Here is a 14,497-nt window from a genome sequence, read left to right as displayed (position 1 = left end):
GATTGAGAATTGTTTTGTTGCTTCGAATTTCGATCACGCAGATTTCTATCCTCGTGTTTTGGTTATTTTTGTTATTGATTTTAAGATGCAATTCACTTCCTTGACTTGTAATAAATATTTTTTTAGTTTCTTCACTAGTATTAGTTTGGTAAATTCGATTTCTTTCCTAGTAATTATTTACGTATTGTTTAGTGTATTTGTTATTTGCGAAACAAACTTTACAGTTATTTACCGTAATAAGTGGGTTTTTTTTTTTAACTTTTCACCTCAAACTACCTCGAACACAAGTGCGAATCTTTGTCTTTTCAACTTCGATAAAGTGGACTCGATAAAATCTAAGATCGAACTCAAACATGAACAAATGTTCAGTATTTTGCACGACTGGTTCCATTATTTATTTATTTTTCCATGACATAATAATTGGTGCACACGAAGCCTTTGAATTATTGTTGCATCTAAAGCACGCACCACCTAATACTTTACTTACAATGCGAGTCAAATCTCTGTACATTTATTTTTTTGTTTTGCCTTTTGTCACACTGAATTTTTATTTCACTCATACGCTTTATTGTATATTTTCTGTTCGATTATTTTATTTTTTAAAATTATTTTTCTCCTTCCAAAAGGGTCCCCCTCTATAACCTAATTCATTTCTCAATTAAAACATCGAATCAATATTTTTTTTGAAAATAATATCATCGATTTATTTTTTTGTCTGGATAAAATATAGCGACCGATCGATTAGTTTAAAAATTTTGAGGGAAAAACACGCTATTTTTGAAATAATCTAATCGATTTATTTTGTTGTCTGAATAAAATATAGCGACCGATCGATTAGTTTAAAAATTTTGAGGGAAAAATACACTATTTTCTTAAAAATAATTTAAAATTTAAAAGGTGTTATAATGTATATATATATATTTTTATTTGTTGAAAAGTTAGTACTGATTTTTAGACAAATAATTCCAGTCAAATAATCCTTCTTTTGACCTCTGTTATGTTACGAATCAATTAGAAATTTCTGTGACGATATTTCATAATTGTAATTTCGGAAATTTCGATGCATATTGTTAGTGGAAGGAGGCCAAAATTCATAGTTTTATTAAATAAAAATTAATGTATATTTAATCTTTCAACACCACAAGTAAAACATGAATTAACAACACTCACCAAAACACAAAAGCAATTAATTCAAAAAATGTCTAAACTTTAACACAAAAATTTTCGTAAAATCGTCCCACGTATCAATTTTGTGAGACTTATTTTCAATCTAACCAAACCAATAAAAAAATATTATTTTTATAGTAAATATAAATCTGGTCGACCTGTGAGACGGTTTCAAAAAAACATATTCAAGATTTAAATGCCTAAAAAGGGATTTTGACAAAAAAAAAGTTGCCAAGAAAGTTGTCTTGACAAACACTCCCCTCTTTCTTTCTTTATTATTTGTTTCCCATTCACTTATTCCCTTTTGCTTTCTCAAAGCAAGACATCTCCGCAACACACCAACAAAATCCCCAAAAAAAAGCCTCAAAAGTAAATGTGATTTCAGAAGTATTATATGCTATTTCAGTGGGGAAAAAAATAGAATATTAGATAAATTAATATGACATTAGACCATCCTAATTATGAATAAGAAAATTCCATTAGAATTTGCATAATGTAAATTCTTACAGATATATGGTCACACTCGTCATATTAAACGCTAGCGATACAAACTAAACTCGAATTATTATTATGAATTTAAATATTTAATCTTTTTTTTTTAATTAACATTTTGATATATAACTTCCTCAATTTTTGAACATCACCAATCTAGTATTTGGTTCACAAATATGCATGTCGACACCAGACTCACTAATTTTTGGCCAGTTGTCTCTAAGTTTGGTCTATTTACTATTTTATCCTTTAATTGTTTTGATCACCGAATAAAATGGATGGTTATTTAAGTCTATCCACATGTATAATCAAAACAAATTTTTTTACGGGATTTAACTATTATTAAATAGTGCACAAAAGCTCTTGTGAGACGACATCATGTATCAATTTTGTGATACATATATTATATTTAGATCATCCATGAAAAATATTTTTTTATTGTAAATATGAGTTGGGTTGACTCGTCTCACCGTCTCACAAGAGATTTACTTTAAACAGTAAGATATGTAAAATTGTTTGTTTTTGTGATATGTCAAATAAATTGACTCAAAAAAATCGAAACTTGAACTAATGTTCTAGATAGTTTTCAAAAATTAATTTTTTTTTAAAGATGGAATGTAAAAGCAAATTTTTAAATTAAAACTGGAAACTCATATTTTCTAACTTCTAATTTTCTGTAGTTTTTTTTTAAAAAAATCCAAATCATATATATATATATATATATATATATATATATATTATATATTATTTTGAAAAAATTGCTTACTTAACCGTGATAAAAACTTTTTATCGAAATTTGGTTAACATTTTAATGTTAAGATACAATAATAGTTCATAAAATTTAAAACTTGGATATGTTTCCAAGTTCTTGCAACTGTTTTCAAAATTTGCTTGACAGTTGACCTAATTCCTTTCCTCATATATAAAAAAAGCCTCCAAAACTGCTCAAATTATCAGTAATTTCATGTACACATAATTTATACAAATATTTAGAGAGAGGAAAGGCCAGAAAAACTGAGGAAACCCCAAGAAATGGGGAATTCTTTTGGGTGTTCAGCTTCAGGGGAGAGATTGGTCTCAGCTGCAAGAGATGGAGATTTTGTTGAGGCAAAGATGCTGTTGGATTGCAATCCATGCCTCGCAAAGTATTCGACCTTTGGTGGATTGAATTCTCCTCTTCATTTTGCTGCCGCAAAAGGCCATATTGAGGTTCCAACCTAATTTTTTTCAGCCACTGGTTATTTCTTGAAAAAGCCCCAACTTTTCCTTTTCTTTGTCTTTTGGGGTTGATTTTCTTGTGTGAGTTTCTGTTCAAATCTGTTGCTTTTGGGGGTTGTGTTGATTTTTGAAAGTTTGGATTTTTAGATTGTGGCATTGTTACTGGAGAACGGAGCTGATGTTAACACAAGAAATTACTGTGGCCAGGTATTATAATATCTTGTCTGTTTTTCTTCAGTATATTTTTTATTTTTAAAATAAAGTTCTCTCTGGGGGATAATGTCAAATTATGTTCTGGGATATAACTCGGGGTTTCCCCATTTTGTAACATCAGATGGTTGGTTTGGTTTTCTTGTTCAAAAAAAAAAGTCTTACTTTTTAGATCAACTTTGTCGTGATCAAGGTTTTTGAATTGATAATGAGATGGTATTGATGGGTTTTTGCGTGGATGAACAGATCCGTACAGGGCTAAATCGATCTTTGTTTGATCAAAGTTTTCTCAAGCATTATGTTATTGTTTTTGCAGACAGCATTGATGCAAGCTTGTGGACACGGTCACTGGGAAGTTGTTCAAACTCTTATTCTCTTTCGATGCAATGTGAGTATTTAATTAAATACAATTTGATTTTCTTCAATTTATCCAGTAGCAGCTTACATCTTAAAAGATAGATGAATTTAATCTGTGTAGAATCTTAATGTTGGTTGCTCTATCAATTGGTTACGAGCTCCGACATTAATTCCTAATTGTTTCCGCTGTTAAAATTCGGCACTTCGTGTATTATTGATGGATCATCTTTTGAAGCTCGCAACCTCGATAAATTTCAGGTTACTAGAGCAGATTATCTTAGTGGGAGGACTGCGCTCCATTTTGCAGCTGTCAAAGGTCATTTGCGATGTATAAGATTAGTGGTTGCCGATTTTGTTCCCAGTGTTCCGTTCAAAGCGGTAAATTCTCAAACCAACGGGGATGGAAGTGGTGGTGCTAATGATAAGACCAAGTATGAACAGATGTTTTTTATTTTTCTGCAGTCTTTTTGGCCTTTTTCTTGCTCCATAGAAGTGTCGAGCAGAAATTGAAGGATTATTTATGAAAATAAATGATTGGTAAAATTCTCGAGATTGGGCACCTTTAGTATTTTCTTATTTGTATCTTCTCATTCTGTCACAGTGCTCTCTCCAAATTTGTAAATAAGGCTGCTGATGGTGGTATTACCGCTCTTCACATGGCTGCGTTGAATGGATATTTTGACTGTGTGCAACTCCTACTCGACCTTCACGCAAATGTTTCAGCTGTGACATTCCATTATGGCACGTCTATGGATTTGATAGGTATTCTATTTTCTTGAGTGTTGATTATTTATCCGGGAAAACCCTCCTTTTTATTACCGTTTCATGATTTCTTTGAGTCATAAATTTATAGGGGCTGGTAGCACTCCTTTGCATTATGCTGCCTGCGGAGGAAACTTGAAATGCTGCCAGGTGATCATTATTTATGTCATTGAACTTGAATTTTCAAGAAATGAACATTTGGAACTATCTGCCTATTATTATTTATTTATTTTTATCTGCCTATTTTTTGTTGGCATTGCAAATAAGGTGTATTGATGATAATCTTGACAATTTTAATTCCCACAGATCCTTCTTGCAAGAGGCGCCAGTCGTTTGGAATTAAACTGCAACGGGTACTGAAATTCATATTCGTTTTCTCAATATTGAATTAAGTACTTGTTAATGTGCAACTCTGGATGATAGCATAACCTGTTTCAGATGGATTCCTCTTGATGTCGCAAGGATGTGGCGACGTCATTGGCTTGAGCCGCTGCTGACACCTAACTCTGATTTGCCAATCCCAGTGTTTCCACCTTCTAATTATTTATCATTGCCGCTCATGAGTGTGTTGAATATAGCAAGGTGAGAATTAAGATGAAATAATATTTCAGTTAGCTGATCATATGTGGTTTTTGTTTCTTAATCAAAAGGTGACCACAGCCAAGTATCACATGGTGGAGCAATTGATTTCCTAGAATATTTAAACTCGAACACCAGGTGTTTGTGGTGCATTAATTTATTTTATTTAAAAAAAAGCGGTCTCACTCGAGAATCAAAGAATTTTGAATGAATACACCTTTTTTCTAGTGATGCTTGTAGCTTTCTGTACGCACTCCATCGCAAACTATTAAATTCTCTTTCCCTCTCAACCAATTTTGAATAATAACACTGAAATCCTTTTATTTTTTCAGAGATTGTGGTTTGCAGACCTCAACAACTGCTTCAGACGATGCTGATATTTGTGCCGTTTGCATTGAGCGAGCATGTAGTGTAGCTGCTGAAGGTGTGTTACTTTTTTATCATCGATTCATGAATGTGTCTGAATTATGATGTGTCCATAGTTATTTCAATAATTGTTACTGTGGGTATTCAAATTCCTTTCTTTTCTAGTATATTCTAGCGATGATTCGATAAAGGTGGACCATTGTGCTCATTCAACTGTTCTAAAAATCGGCCTAACATAGAAAAGTGCTAGTCGATCAGCCTAAACGGTTAGAGCTTTTATTTTTTTTGTTTTAAAATTTTTTGGTCTTTTAATCTAAATTTAAAAGCCAATTTAATAAATGAAAGGTAATTTCTGTATAGGCCCTAAAGCAAAGTCCAAAAAAAATGTTATTTTTTGGCTTGCCCTAATACAGTCAAACTTCATCTTGGTCAGCGATCTAGAGTGATAAAACTTCATGAGGATGATTTTGCATCCGATCAAGAGGATGACGACAATGATGATATTGAGTTAATATAAACAATGATTTAATATTCTAAAATAAAATACTTAATCTTATTTTTTACTAGTCATGTTCTCCCACCTATATCAAACAATTATTTAATATCTTAAAATAAAAATAAAATATAAAATAATTTAAATATATTAATCTATAATGTTACTAAATATTATCAAAATTAATTTGAAAAACGGACTAGGCGGCTATACGGTAGGTAGCCGCCCGCCTACCTTTTCTAGAACACTGACTTAATCAAATGGTTGTTACTCTCAAATAAAAAAGTTTCTAGGTTTCGTTTGCAATTTTTCTGTAAGTTCCGTGCCCCATGACACATAAATGAATAATTCTACCCCAAAAACCCGTATCATTTATAGATTGAGACGTACCAGCGACCATATCTGTGTTTACTTGTTCCAAATCCAAATCATTGCCCTTAGTCTCCCATTTCATGAGCATATATATTTGCATGTTCATATTTATGTGGAGAAAATATTTTGGTGTCTAGTTATGTAACAATGAAATAATTCTTTGCACCAATTTTCATGAATATCTATGGTCCTAACTTTCAGGGTGTTCACATGAACTCTGTGTAAGATGTGCTCTCTACCTTTGCTCGACCAGTAACATTCCATCGGAACCATCAGTACCCCCAGGCTCCATTCCCTGTCCCTCTTTGTCGACACGGCATCATCTCTTTTGTCAAACTCCCTGGTTCTTCATCAAAGGAGATCACATTATCGTTGTCACTTAGCTTATGCACACCATGCATGCTTCATCCCCGAGAGCCAAATGCATCCGAGGCCTTTGGTTCACCTGATATGCGAAAGAATCGTGTGTCTTCTATTACCTCAGATATGTTTTGCCCCGTCACTTGCAGCCCATTTCCTTCTGTCACCATGCCTTTATGCACGTGCAATGAAGGACCTTGTCCGAATTTTGATTCTGGCGAACGAGATCCTGAAGAAGAGTCGCCTCATCGTTCACAATCCACATCAAGCGAGCAGGAAAAAATGGATGGTGTGAGATTGGAGAAAACGACTTGTTCAAGTATGTTTTGGGGAAGAAGAAGCTGCAGCAGGGAGCATCAGTGTAATGCCGAAATAAATGCATGATTGGTTTATTTAAAAATAGATCTGAGTTAGTTCGAAGTTTTGGACCTCAAGTTACATGAATGTTTTCCTTCCATTCATTTTCCCTGTTTGAGAATCCTGTTCGTATTAGTCTGGAAATGCCACTAATCCGCGCCCGTTTCTGTGTTTGCTTTTGATGACCGAAGGAGCTCGTAAAGATGGTACACCGAGACTAATTTATTATAGTAGTATGCCATCATATTTTGTGGCACTATTAGTTGTTGAAGGACGGTTGGTTTCACAAGTAAAAAAGTATATATAAGTTTCTTGTTTTCCTTCTTGTGTGCTGAGATTTTTTGTGAGCTGCAAGTATCTCCTGGTGTCTACACGTCAAACTGGGAGAAATTATGTTGGTAAATATTATCCTTTTTTAGGTTAGTTCAGGTTTTCTTCTTTTTGTCTTTGTGAACAGAAAATCCTGGTAAGTTATCTGTGCAAAACTTATCAGAGGAGTTGCGAGTTTGATTATAAAAGACCAGATTGTTAGGTCCTTGTGAGCAATAACTACTCATATCTTCGAATGCAAAAATTTCAACTTTTTGTACCAGCACCATTTCTTTACTACCAAAGGCTCTCGTTCTGTTGTGCTATTAACTTGAGAATCTGTGAAAAAAATTAGTTTTCTTTCCCATACTTTTTTTCTTTTGCGATGTACGTTAAAGTGGATTTTTTAGTGGAAAGTAATGAAATCTTGAGTGGTGTTAAATGTGAAAATCCACTTAAAAACGGCATGAGTTACTATTGTAAGTTTAGCTCATAAATGTTCCACAAACTAGAAGCGAAACTCAACCAAAGTTGAACAACAAGCAATCTCATTAAATCATTATTCTGATACATTGGGACACCAAGGTTATCTGACAACAAATCCAGCAAAAGATGCACTCTGATTCTAACTCACCGGCCATGCATTTCATATTGTTATTATTTGACATTTAAAAAAAAAGCGTTTGTCTGAACCCCACCAGCCAATATTAGCAATCCCAAAAATCACCAGAACAGTATTAAAGACATGCATCATCTTTTCCTGCAGGCGGTCTCTCTTTGTGCATTAAAGTAGAGTGCAGCAACCGGAAAATCCAGGCAATTTTCTTGCGCAAATCTCCTTGTGTTGAAATGATCCCTTGAAGAAGGTAGGTACTTCACGCTGTACCTCGCTTTCTGCTTGAAAACAACGAATGCGTATCGATGGATGCCTATCGTTGGCTTCGGCTTCTCATAGCATACAACTTCTCTCCCTGTTTAATCATTTCATATTTGTGTTGTTAATTTGACTTGATTTTAGATTCATAAAATAAGAAATTAATTAGAACTTACCAAAAGAAGCATCAGTAGTGCCAGGAATATCTGTAACTATCCTGAAAATGAATTGTTAAAATTTATCAGTTCATATGTATCATATGCTGACTATATATGTAATATTTACTTATAATATTTGAGAAATTATTATTAATATGTTCACAAACCAGTGGACGTGTTCCCTCAAGTACGGGTCACTCGGACTCGGAGCATCCGGATCAGTCATGACCTTCAAAACGACATGATAAATATTTGTTATGAAATTTAGTAAACAAGACTGTTTCAGCAGCTGATAAGGTGATAGTCATGTTAAATTCTAGAGAATCTTTGTATCATAAACATTTCTATTTTAAATAGTTAGACGCCATGAACTTTTAGCCTAGTGAAAAGTAAAAAATTACGCGCACGCAATGTGTGTGTATTTATTTTTTTGAGTTGAAGAACGAGTTTGTTACACGATACCTCGTCCCAAACATGGGCGTTAATACAAGGGGTTATACATAAGACATAGGTATACACAACGTGTATATATATGTAATTATCAACTCGCACGTTTAAATTGAGCTTTAGAAACACGACTTACAAGAGTATAAGCGGCCCTCATGTCTTCTCCACCTATCTCGACCCTAGGCTTCGTAGCCACAGCAGCAGGCATGAGTTCATGTCCATTGGAGACATGTTTGTTCCCATTATATATCACATTTAAATGCACACAAGGATCGAAACTATCGATCACTTCTCCTATAATCCTTCCTACGCGAAGGGTTTCCACAAGCCTCGACATGATTGCCAGTATTCTAGTATTGCTCTAAATTTTTTAAGACAAAAAACTTATAGGAATAGTGGATATATATATTCTGAGAGTGAAATGTGTTTTTGTCTGGTTTTGATTTGTGGGATTGATCGAAAGAGTTATAATAGAGGTTTTTATAGTGCAAAAAAGAAAGGGACGTGTAGGGTTTGGATTACAAGTTTAAAGATTCTTGAGAATTTTTCCTTTCATGGAAATTGGAAAAGGTTGTCTATATTCAGAAAGAAACATGCTTGGAAGAATTTCGCTGAGTAAGAGCTGTCTTATTTGGAGTAGGACGGGCAATGGAATCGCGTGGCTTCTATATCATACGTTCGTTATTTGAAAAAAATAAATCATATATGAAATTTAAAATTTTCACGTGGGAATTTTTTTTTAAATGAAGTAATGAAATTCTTATTTATGGAGATTTTCAGATAATTTCAATCCAATCTTAGTTATAAATGATATTTTGATAAGCTTTGGATATCATCACAAAAACTCATACAAGTCTGTCTCACAAAAATATTTTATGATCCGATCCATGAAAAATATTAATTTTTATGTCTAAAATATTATTTTTCACTGCAAAAATATCATTATCTTGTTAGTTGTTTTATGAAGAAAACTTTGTAATGAATTATAATTTGAGTGAAAAATATTACTTTTTATCTTAAAAGTATATTGTTAATGTATGCTGATTTGAGTGAAAAATATTATTTTTTACTGTTGTATAAACTTGGTCGACTCATCTCATTAATATAGATCCGATCATTGCATCGGAGACCTACTCTAAAAACATTTATTTAAAAAATTCAATTGGATTTTTTTGTTTAAATAGATGATAACAAAAAATGTATGTAAGTTTGGATTTTCGCTTCATCTTCAATTTAATTTTTTAAATAAAATGTCTGTAGGACCGAACGATGTTGCTTTATCAAAAGTTATATGTGTTAGTAATTGTACAATTCAAATCTTTTAAATCGTACAGTAACTCAAGCGTCACGTTTCAATTGTTCTAACAAGCAGGGACAATTACTGCACCCGACAATCTCTTTTCCAATAATTGCACTTCTTGCAATCAATGAGAATCGAACACGTGACATTGACTCTAATATCAATTGTAAGACTGAACGATTGCATCTTTACTAAAAGTTGTAGCTGATGATAATCGTGCAACTCAAATCTTTTTAACCGTACAACAGCTCTAACGTCACGCTTAATTTGCTTTAACAAACATGAACAATTAGCACATCAAACAATGTCCCTACTCAACTCTATCCAAAAGAAATTAACAATTTGATTACTATGAAATTTGTTATTAACAATTTTCCTTTGATTTAAAAACTCCCATACTTTAGGAAAAAAAAGCACTTGAAAAGATAGTTAAACTATTTTATAGACAAATACTTCTATATTTTAACTTATTAACTCTATATCTATCTATACAATTAATTCTTTTAAACCATCTAGACTAGTGACTAACTTTTGATATGTTGGTAAAAAAAAATTATAGTTTTGAAAACACCCTTTAATCACTCAACTCCATAATCCACGTTTATCTTTTCATCATATTTTTTTCTTACTTTTTCAAACTCATAAATTGATAACTTCTATTTAAAGTTTTTTTTTTTTTTTAAAAAAAAAAAAACCTATTCTTAACTCATAAATTGATAACTTCTATTTAAATTCAATTTGTCTTTTGCTCATTGGCTAGTTGCCATGGGACTTGGGAATCAGAATATAGGCTCTACAAAATTTTCATATGATATCATTGGGCAAATGGGAATTCTGCTTTTTAAGGTGCTTCTCCAATTACAAAATACATTGTGGGCATGGTTACATTATTTTCCAACAACATTAATGGTACGAAGATGTATTTGATTACTTGGATGAATTTATATTATATTAAATTCAGTCGCACTTAATTTATATAAATGTAATGGTGACGATTATCATCGTGAATTTGAAATACATCTCAAATATTCGTCATTTCAAATCAATTTTTTTTAAATCTAAATATAACGTCGTATCAAAAATAATATGTCTAATCGTTTGCAATTATGCAAAAAGATGCGTCCCTGAATGATTAACCAAACTTGCCAATGCCAAGTGTCCTGCCTTGGTGGAAAAAGGAATACACACCCCCATCTCCATCTAGCTTTGTAACAAATGATTTAAATCTGATTTTAGCATTGCAAGGAGTTGAGATATATAACTTTTGTTTTACCTTACATATTGTTGGGTAGATCTTTTGTGAGACGATCTCACGAATTTTTAAATATGAGATGAGTCAATCATACCGATATTCACAATAAAAAGTAATATTTTTTCATGGATGACCTAAATAAGAGATATTCATAAGACCGTCTCACACAAGTTTTTGACCAGATTGTTTGGTCTGAATCCATGTCATTTATGTTTAATAAAATATGGAAATATTTTAAATAAAAATAAGAAAATACATTTAATGAAGTAAACTGAAACTTAATCCATTTGTATAACAAAAGCAACCATACGATAGATGCATGTTCTTCTTATATATTCCTTACCCAAAAAATAAAATAATATTCCTCTAATATTGAACTTTAGATTTTTTAATTTATTTTTTTATCCATTATGCATCTAACACGTTTCATACATCTTTTGCAGTTGATCGGACACGTTTCTTTGTGATGTTCATCTGATGACACTATATTAAACACGAAAGAACAAGGAGAAAAAATAATGACTTTTAAGTTACTTTTTAATTTTATTATATAAATTTTATTTTAAACAATAAATATTTAATGATATAAATTTCTTTAAAAAAAACAAAAACCCTAAATTCATTGAAATAACATTTGTCTCGAATCATTCATTTGTTTGCCGTTAAGAGACGATATTTGATACAACAACAATTGACAAAAGTTTCACTCACACAATTTATGATTTTGATACTTAAATTTTGTATGTTTATGTGTTATTTAATTATTAATGACTTAATATAATTAAAGCTAAAAATTATTTTTATGCTTAATCTCGTATTAAACACTCTTTAAGTTTATAATTAAGTAGGGTGTTCATAACCTGAACTAAACTGAAGCAAATTGTCAGATCAAACCAGATAACAGGATTTGGATCGGCTTTCAAACATTCACGATTTGAATTGGTTTGACAAAAAAATCAACCAAACCTTAAAATTAATTTAGTCCAAGTTTTGGATAAAAATAAATCGAACCAAGCCAATTATATTAATAAAAAATCATGTAATAAATTTTATTAATTTAGTGTGATTTTCTTAGATATATGCATATTTTATTTGATTTTTAGTTTATGTTATGTTATTCGTGAGCTTAGTAACAATTAAATTACATCGAAAATTTATTTATTGCAGAAATGCAAATAAACATAATACAATCTTAAAAATTATATATATTTTTTGTAAATTGTAATTTTTTGTTACATGCTTAAGTATTTTAATATATGATTCTTAATTATAATTTTTAGGATCGAGTTAGAGCTTAAAAGGATTGTATAAACTTTTTTAAAAATTTTCTTGAACTTTAAAGTGTTCTTGACAATTTTTAAGATGTGAATAACTATTCTTGAACAATTAGTTTTACTGAACTACTTTAAAATATAATAAGTCGAAAACGGTCCAATTTGGCTATAGATAAATAAACGGTTGACAGTCTAACAAGGAACTGTAGGAAAAATTAAATGTGAAGTGCGTGAGTAAATGACAAAAGATTTTTATGGATATTCGGAGATAAAACTCTTCAGATATCCTTTTTTTCACTTAGTAAGGTTTTCACTATAAGACTTTGGTTTTACGATATATTGTAACAACCCGCTTCAATTATGACTTGTCACACTGTCTAAATAGAAACTCTTAGTAATCATTTTACAAGGACCGGATGTTTAAGGACGCTTGGTTAGCCAAACAACACAACAAATAACAATAACTCGACGATTAGCTTTTTAACGGCTTGACTTTGTTGAGGTAGGGCATGTTCATCCTTGAAGAACTTAATTATTCTGGTAAGCATGTGCTTTGATTGATTAGTCTTAAACGTAAGTTGTTAAGTGTGCTCAAACTATCTGAAAATATGCAGACTGTATAAATTTGTTAGTTCAACGGCTGGAAAACTTGATTGTTCAGAGTTTCCTGTTTTCTTTATTTTGAATGTTATGTATATTTATTATTTAAAAGCTTTAGCAGACGGATTTTGTAAGATCTAGAAAATTCGAGCTACGTAACATGACTGCATGCAATCTAGGTTTTTACTTAAATATATGTTTAATTATTTTTAATGTATTAAATGCATAATTATTGCATGTATATGTGTTTTATTTTATGATTTATTAAGGTTTAATGTATTAGGATTTTTAGTAGTATTTCGCGCTCGAATGAGGAATGGAGACCGATAACAATTAAGGATAATATTTTTGTAAAATAATTATTTTAATTATTTAAAATATGGTGTAATTAAAAGTGATTTTAAAAAATGGGCCTTGGTAGGGTATTTTTACTCGTCGGATCATATTTTTAATCGGTACACAAATTTCAGCAAGTCGGGGGACTTTTTGAGAGTTCAGACAATATTTTAAAAAGCGTACAAAAAAAAATATTTTTCGAGAGTTTTTTTGGGCTCGATGAGACTATTTTATTGCTTAATGTGCTTAAAATTCTTTTAAACCTCGTTATTTTTAATTAAGGACCTATTATCACTTAATATTATACATAAACCCTACATCCAAATCCTAAATCTCCCACCTACCTTTGGCAGCCCCTCTCAGTTCAGCAGCAGCCTCCTTAGAAATTTCAGCGGCTCTTCCCCTTAGGTTTTCTCAAAATTTTTCAAATAACTTCTTTCCCGCCTCTCCGGTGCACGTTCTACACGGGTATCTTTAAGTTTTTGAGCGTAAATACGCAAAGGCACGCATATATATCGTCTTTCTCATCATTCACTTCATTACATGATAGATTTGTGTGTTTATGCATGAGAAATTCTTAGACCTATTATGTTGCATCCGTTTTTCAAGGTTTTGTCACGAAATATGCATACTATTCTACATGTACCTCACGTTTTATATGGTTTTGTGCAAGGGGCTGCTAGTTCTAGGTTCCAAGAGGCTAAAAATGTCGAGACATATGTTAGTTATAATCGGATTTTAAACCTAATATCTTACTTCATCTGAAACCTATGTATCATATGAGCCATAAATCATAGACAACTTTTATTGAATTTTTTTGAAAATGTGTTATTAATTCTTTTGTGTGATTTAATATTGTAATTTTATATAAATTATTATCTGAGGAGAGCATTTGGATAAATTTAATTTTACAGTTCTGCTAAATAATTTAATCTAAATAAAAATTCATTGGTATCATATGATTTAAAAATGAATTCTTTTTTCCCCTCACTAAACGTCCTATCCCATAGAAATTTGTAAAACGTTAATTATCATATGTTTAACTATATTTAGCACGATCAACATATCATGAATATATTAAAATACTCTAAATATATTTTTTAATTATTGATGTTGATTATTATATACATTATTGGTAATATGACGCAATATTTTTACAATTGGACTGATGATCAAATCGATATAATTTTAAAAATGGCCCAGTAGATCAAATA

The 14,497-nt window shown here is 31.4% G+C and overlaps 2 protein-coding genes across 2 annotated transcripts; one reads left to right on the top strand and one right to left on the bottom strand.

Annotated features, from left to right (window-relative positions):
- Positions 1 to 2,542: 2,542 nt before the first annotated feature.
- Positions 2,543 to 7,050, top strand: LOC142524512 (E3 ubiquitin-protein ligase XBAT33-like). Its single transcript, XM_075628537.1, is given in 11 exon segments — positions 2,543 to 2,868; positions 3,025 to 3,084; positions 3,404 to 3,475; positions 3,703 to 3,875; positions 4,046 to 4,206; positions 4,298 to 4,356; positions 4,513 to 4,559; positions 4,645 to 4,788; positions 5,118 to 5,209; positions 6,218 to 6,315; positions 6,317 to 7,050. Coding segments are annotated over 11 exon segments (1,527 nt in total). The 5' UTR covers positions 2,543 to 2,691; the 3' UTR covers positions 6,761 to 7,050.
- LOC142524513 (CEN-like protein 1) lies at positions 6,774 to 8,957 on the bottom strand. The gene is made up of 4 exons (XM_075628538.1): positions 8,658 to 8,957; positions 8,242 to 8,303; positions 8,093 to 8,133; positions 6,774 to 8,013 (listed from the first exon to the last, which is right to left on the bottom strand). Exons 1-4 carry the CDS (start codon positions 8,856 to 8,858, stop codon positions 7,793 to 7,795), a joined length of 525 nt encoding a protein of 174 aa, XP_075484653.1. The 5' UTR covers positions 8,859 to 8,957; the 3' UTR covers positions 6,774 to 7,792.
- Between the last annotated feature and the right edge of the window lie 5,540 nt (positions 8,958 to 14,497).

The sequence above is a fragment of the Primulina tabacum genome, chromosome 14, assembly GCF_025594145.1.
Source record: "Primulina tabacum isolate GXHZ01 chromosome 14, ASM2559414v2, whole genome shotgun sequence".
NCBI classification, from domain to species: Eukaryota; Viridiplantae; Streptophyta; class Magnoliopsida; order Lamiales; family Gesneriaceae; genus Primulina; species Primulina tabacum.
This window is presented reverse-complemented; position numbering and strand designations above follow the sequence as displayed.

Excerpts from the sequence above, each read along its gene's own strand:
- LOC142524513 (XM_075628538.1), bottom strand. The coding sequence starts at position 8,858 with ATGTCGAGGCTTGTGGAAACCCTTCGCGTAGGAAGGATTATAGGAGAA. Across the intron at positions 8,304-8,657 it reads TGAGGGCCGCTTATACTCTT|GTCATGACTGATCCGGATGC; the intron begins GTAAGTCGTGTT and ends GTCGTTTTGAAG. Across the intron at positions 8,014-8,092 it reads CACTACTGATGCTTCTTTTG|GGAGAGAAGTTGTATGCTAT; the intron begins GTAAGTTCTAAT and ends ATGATTAAACAG.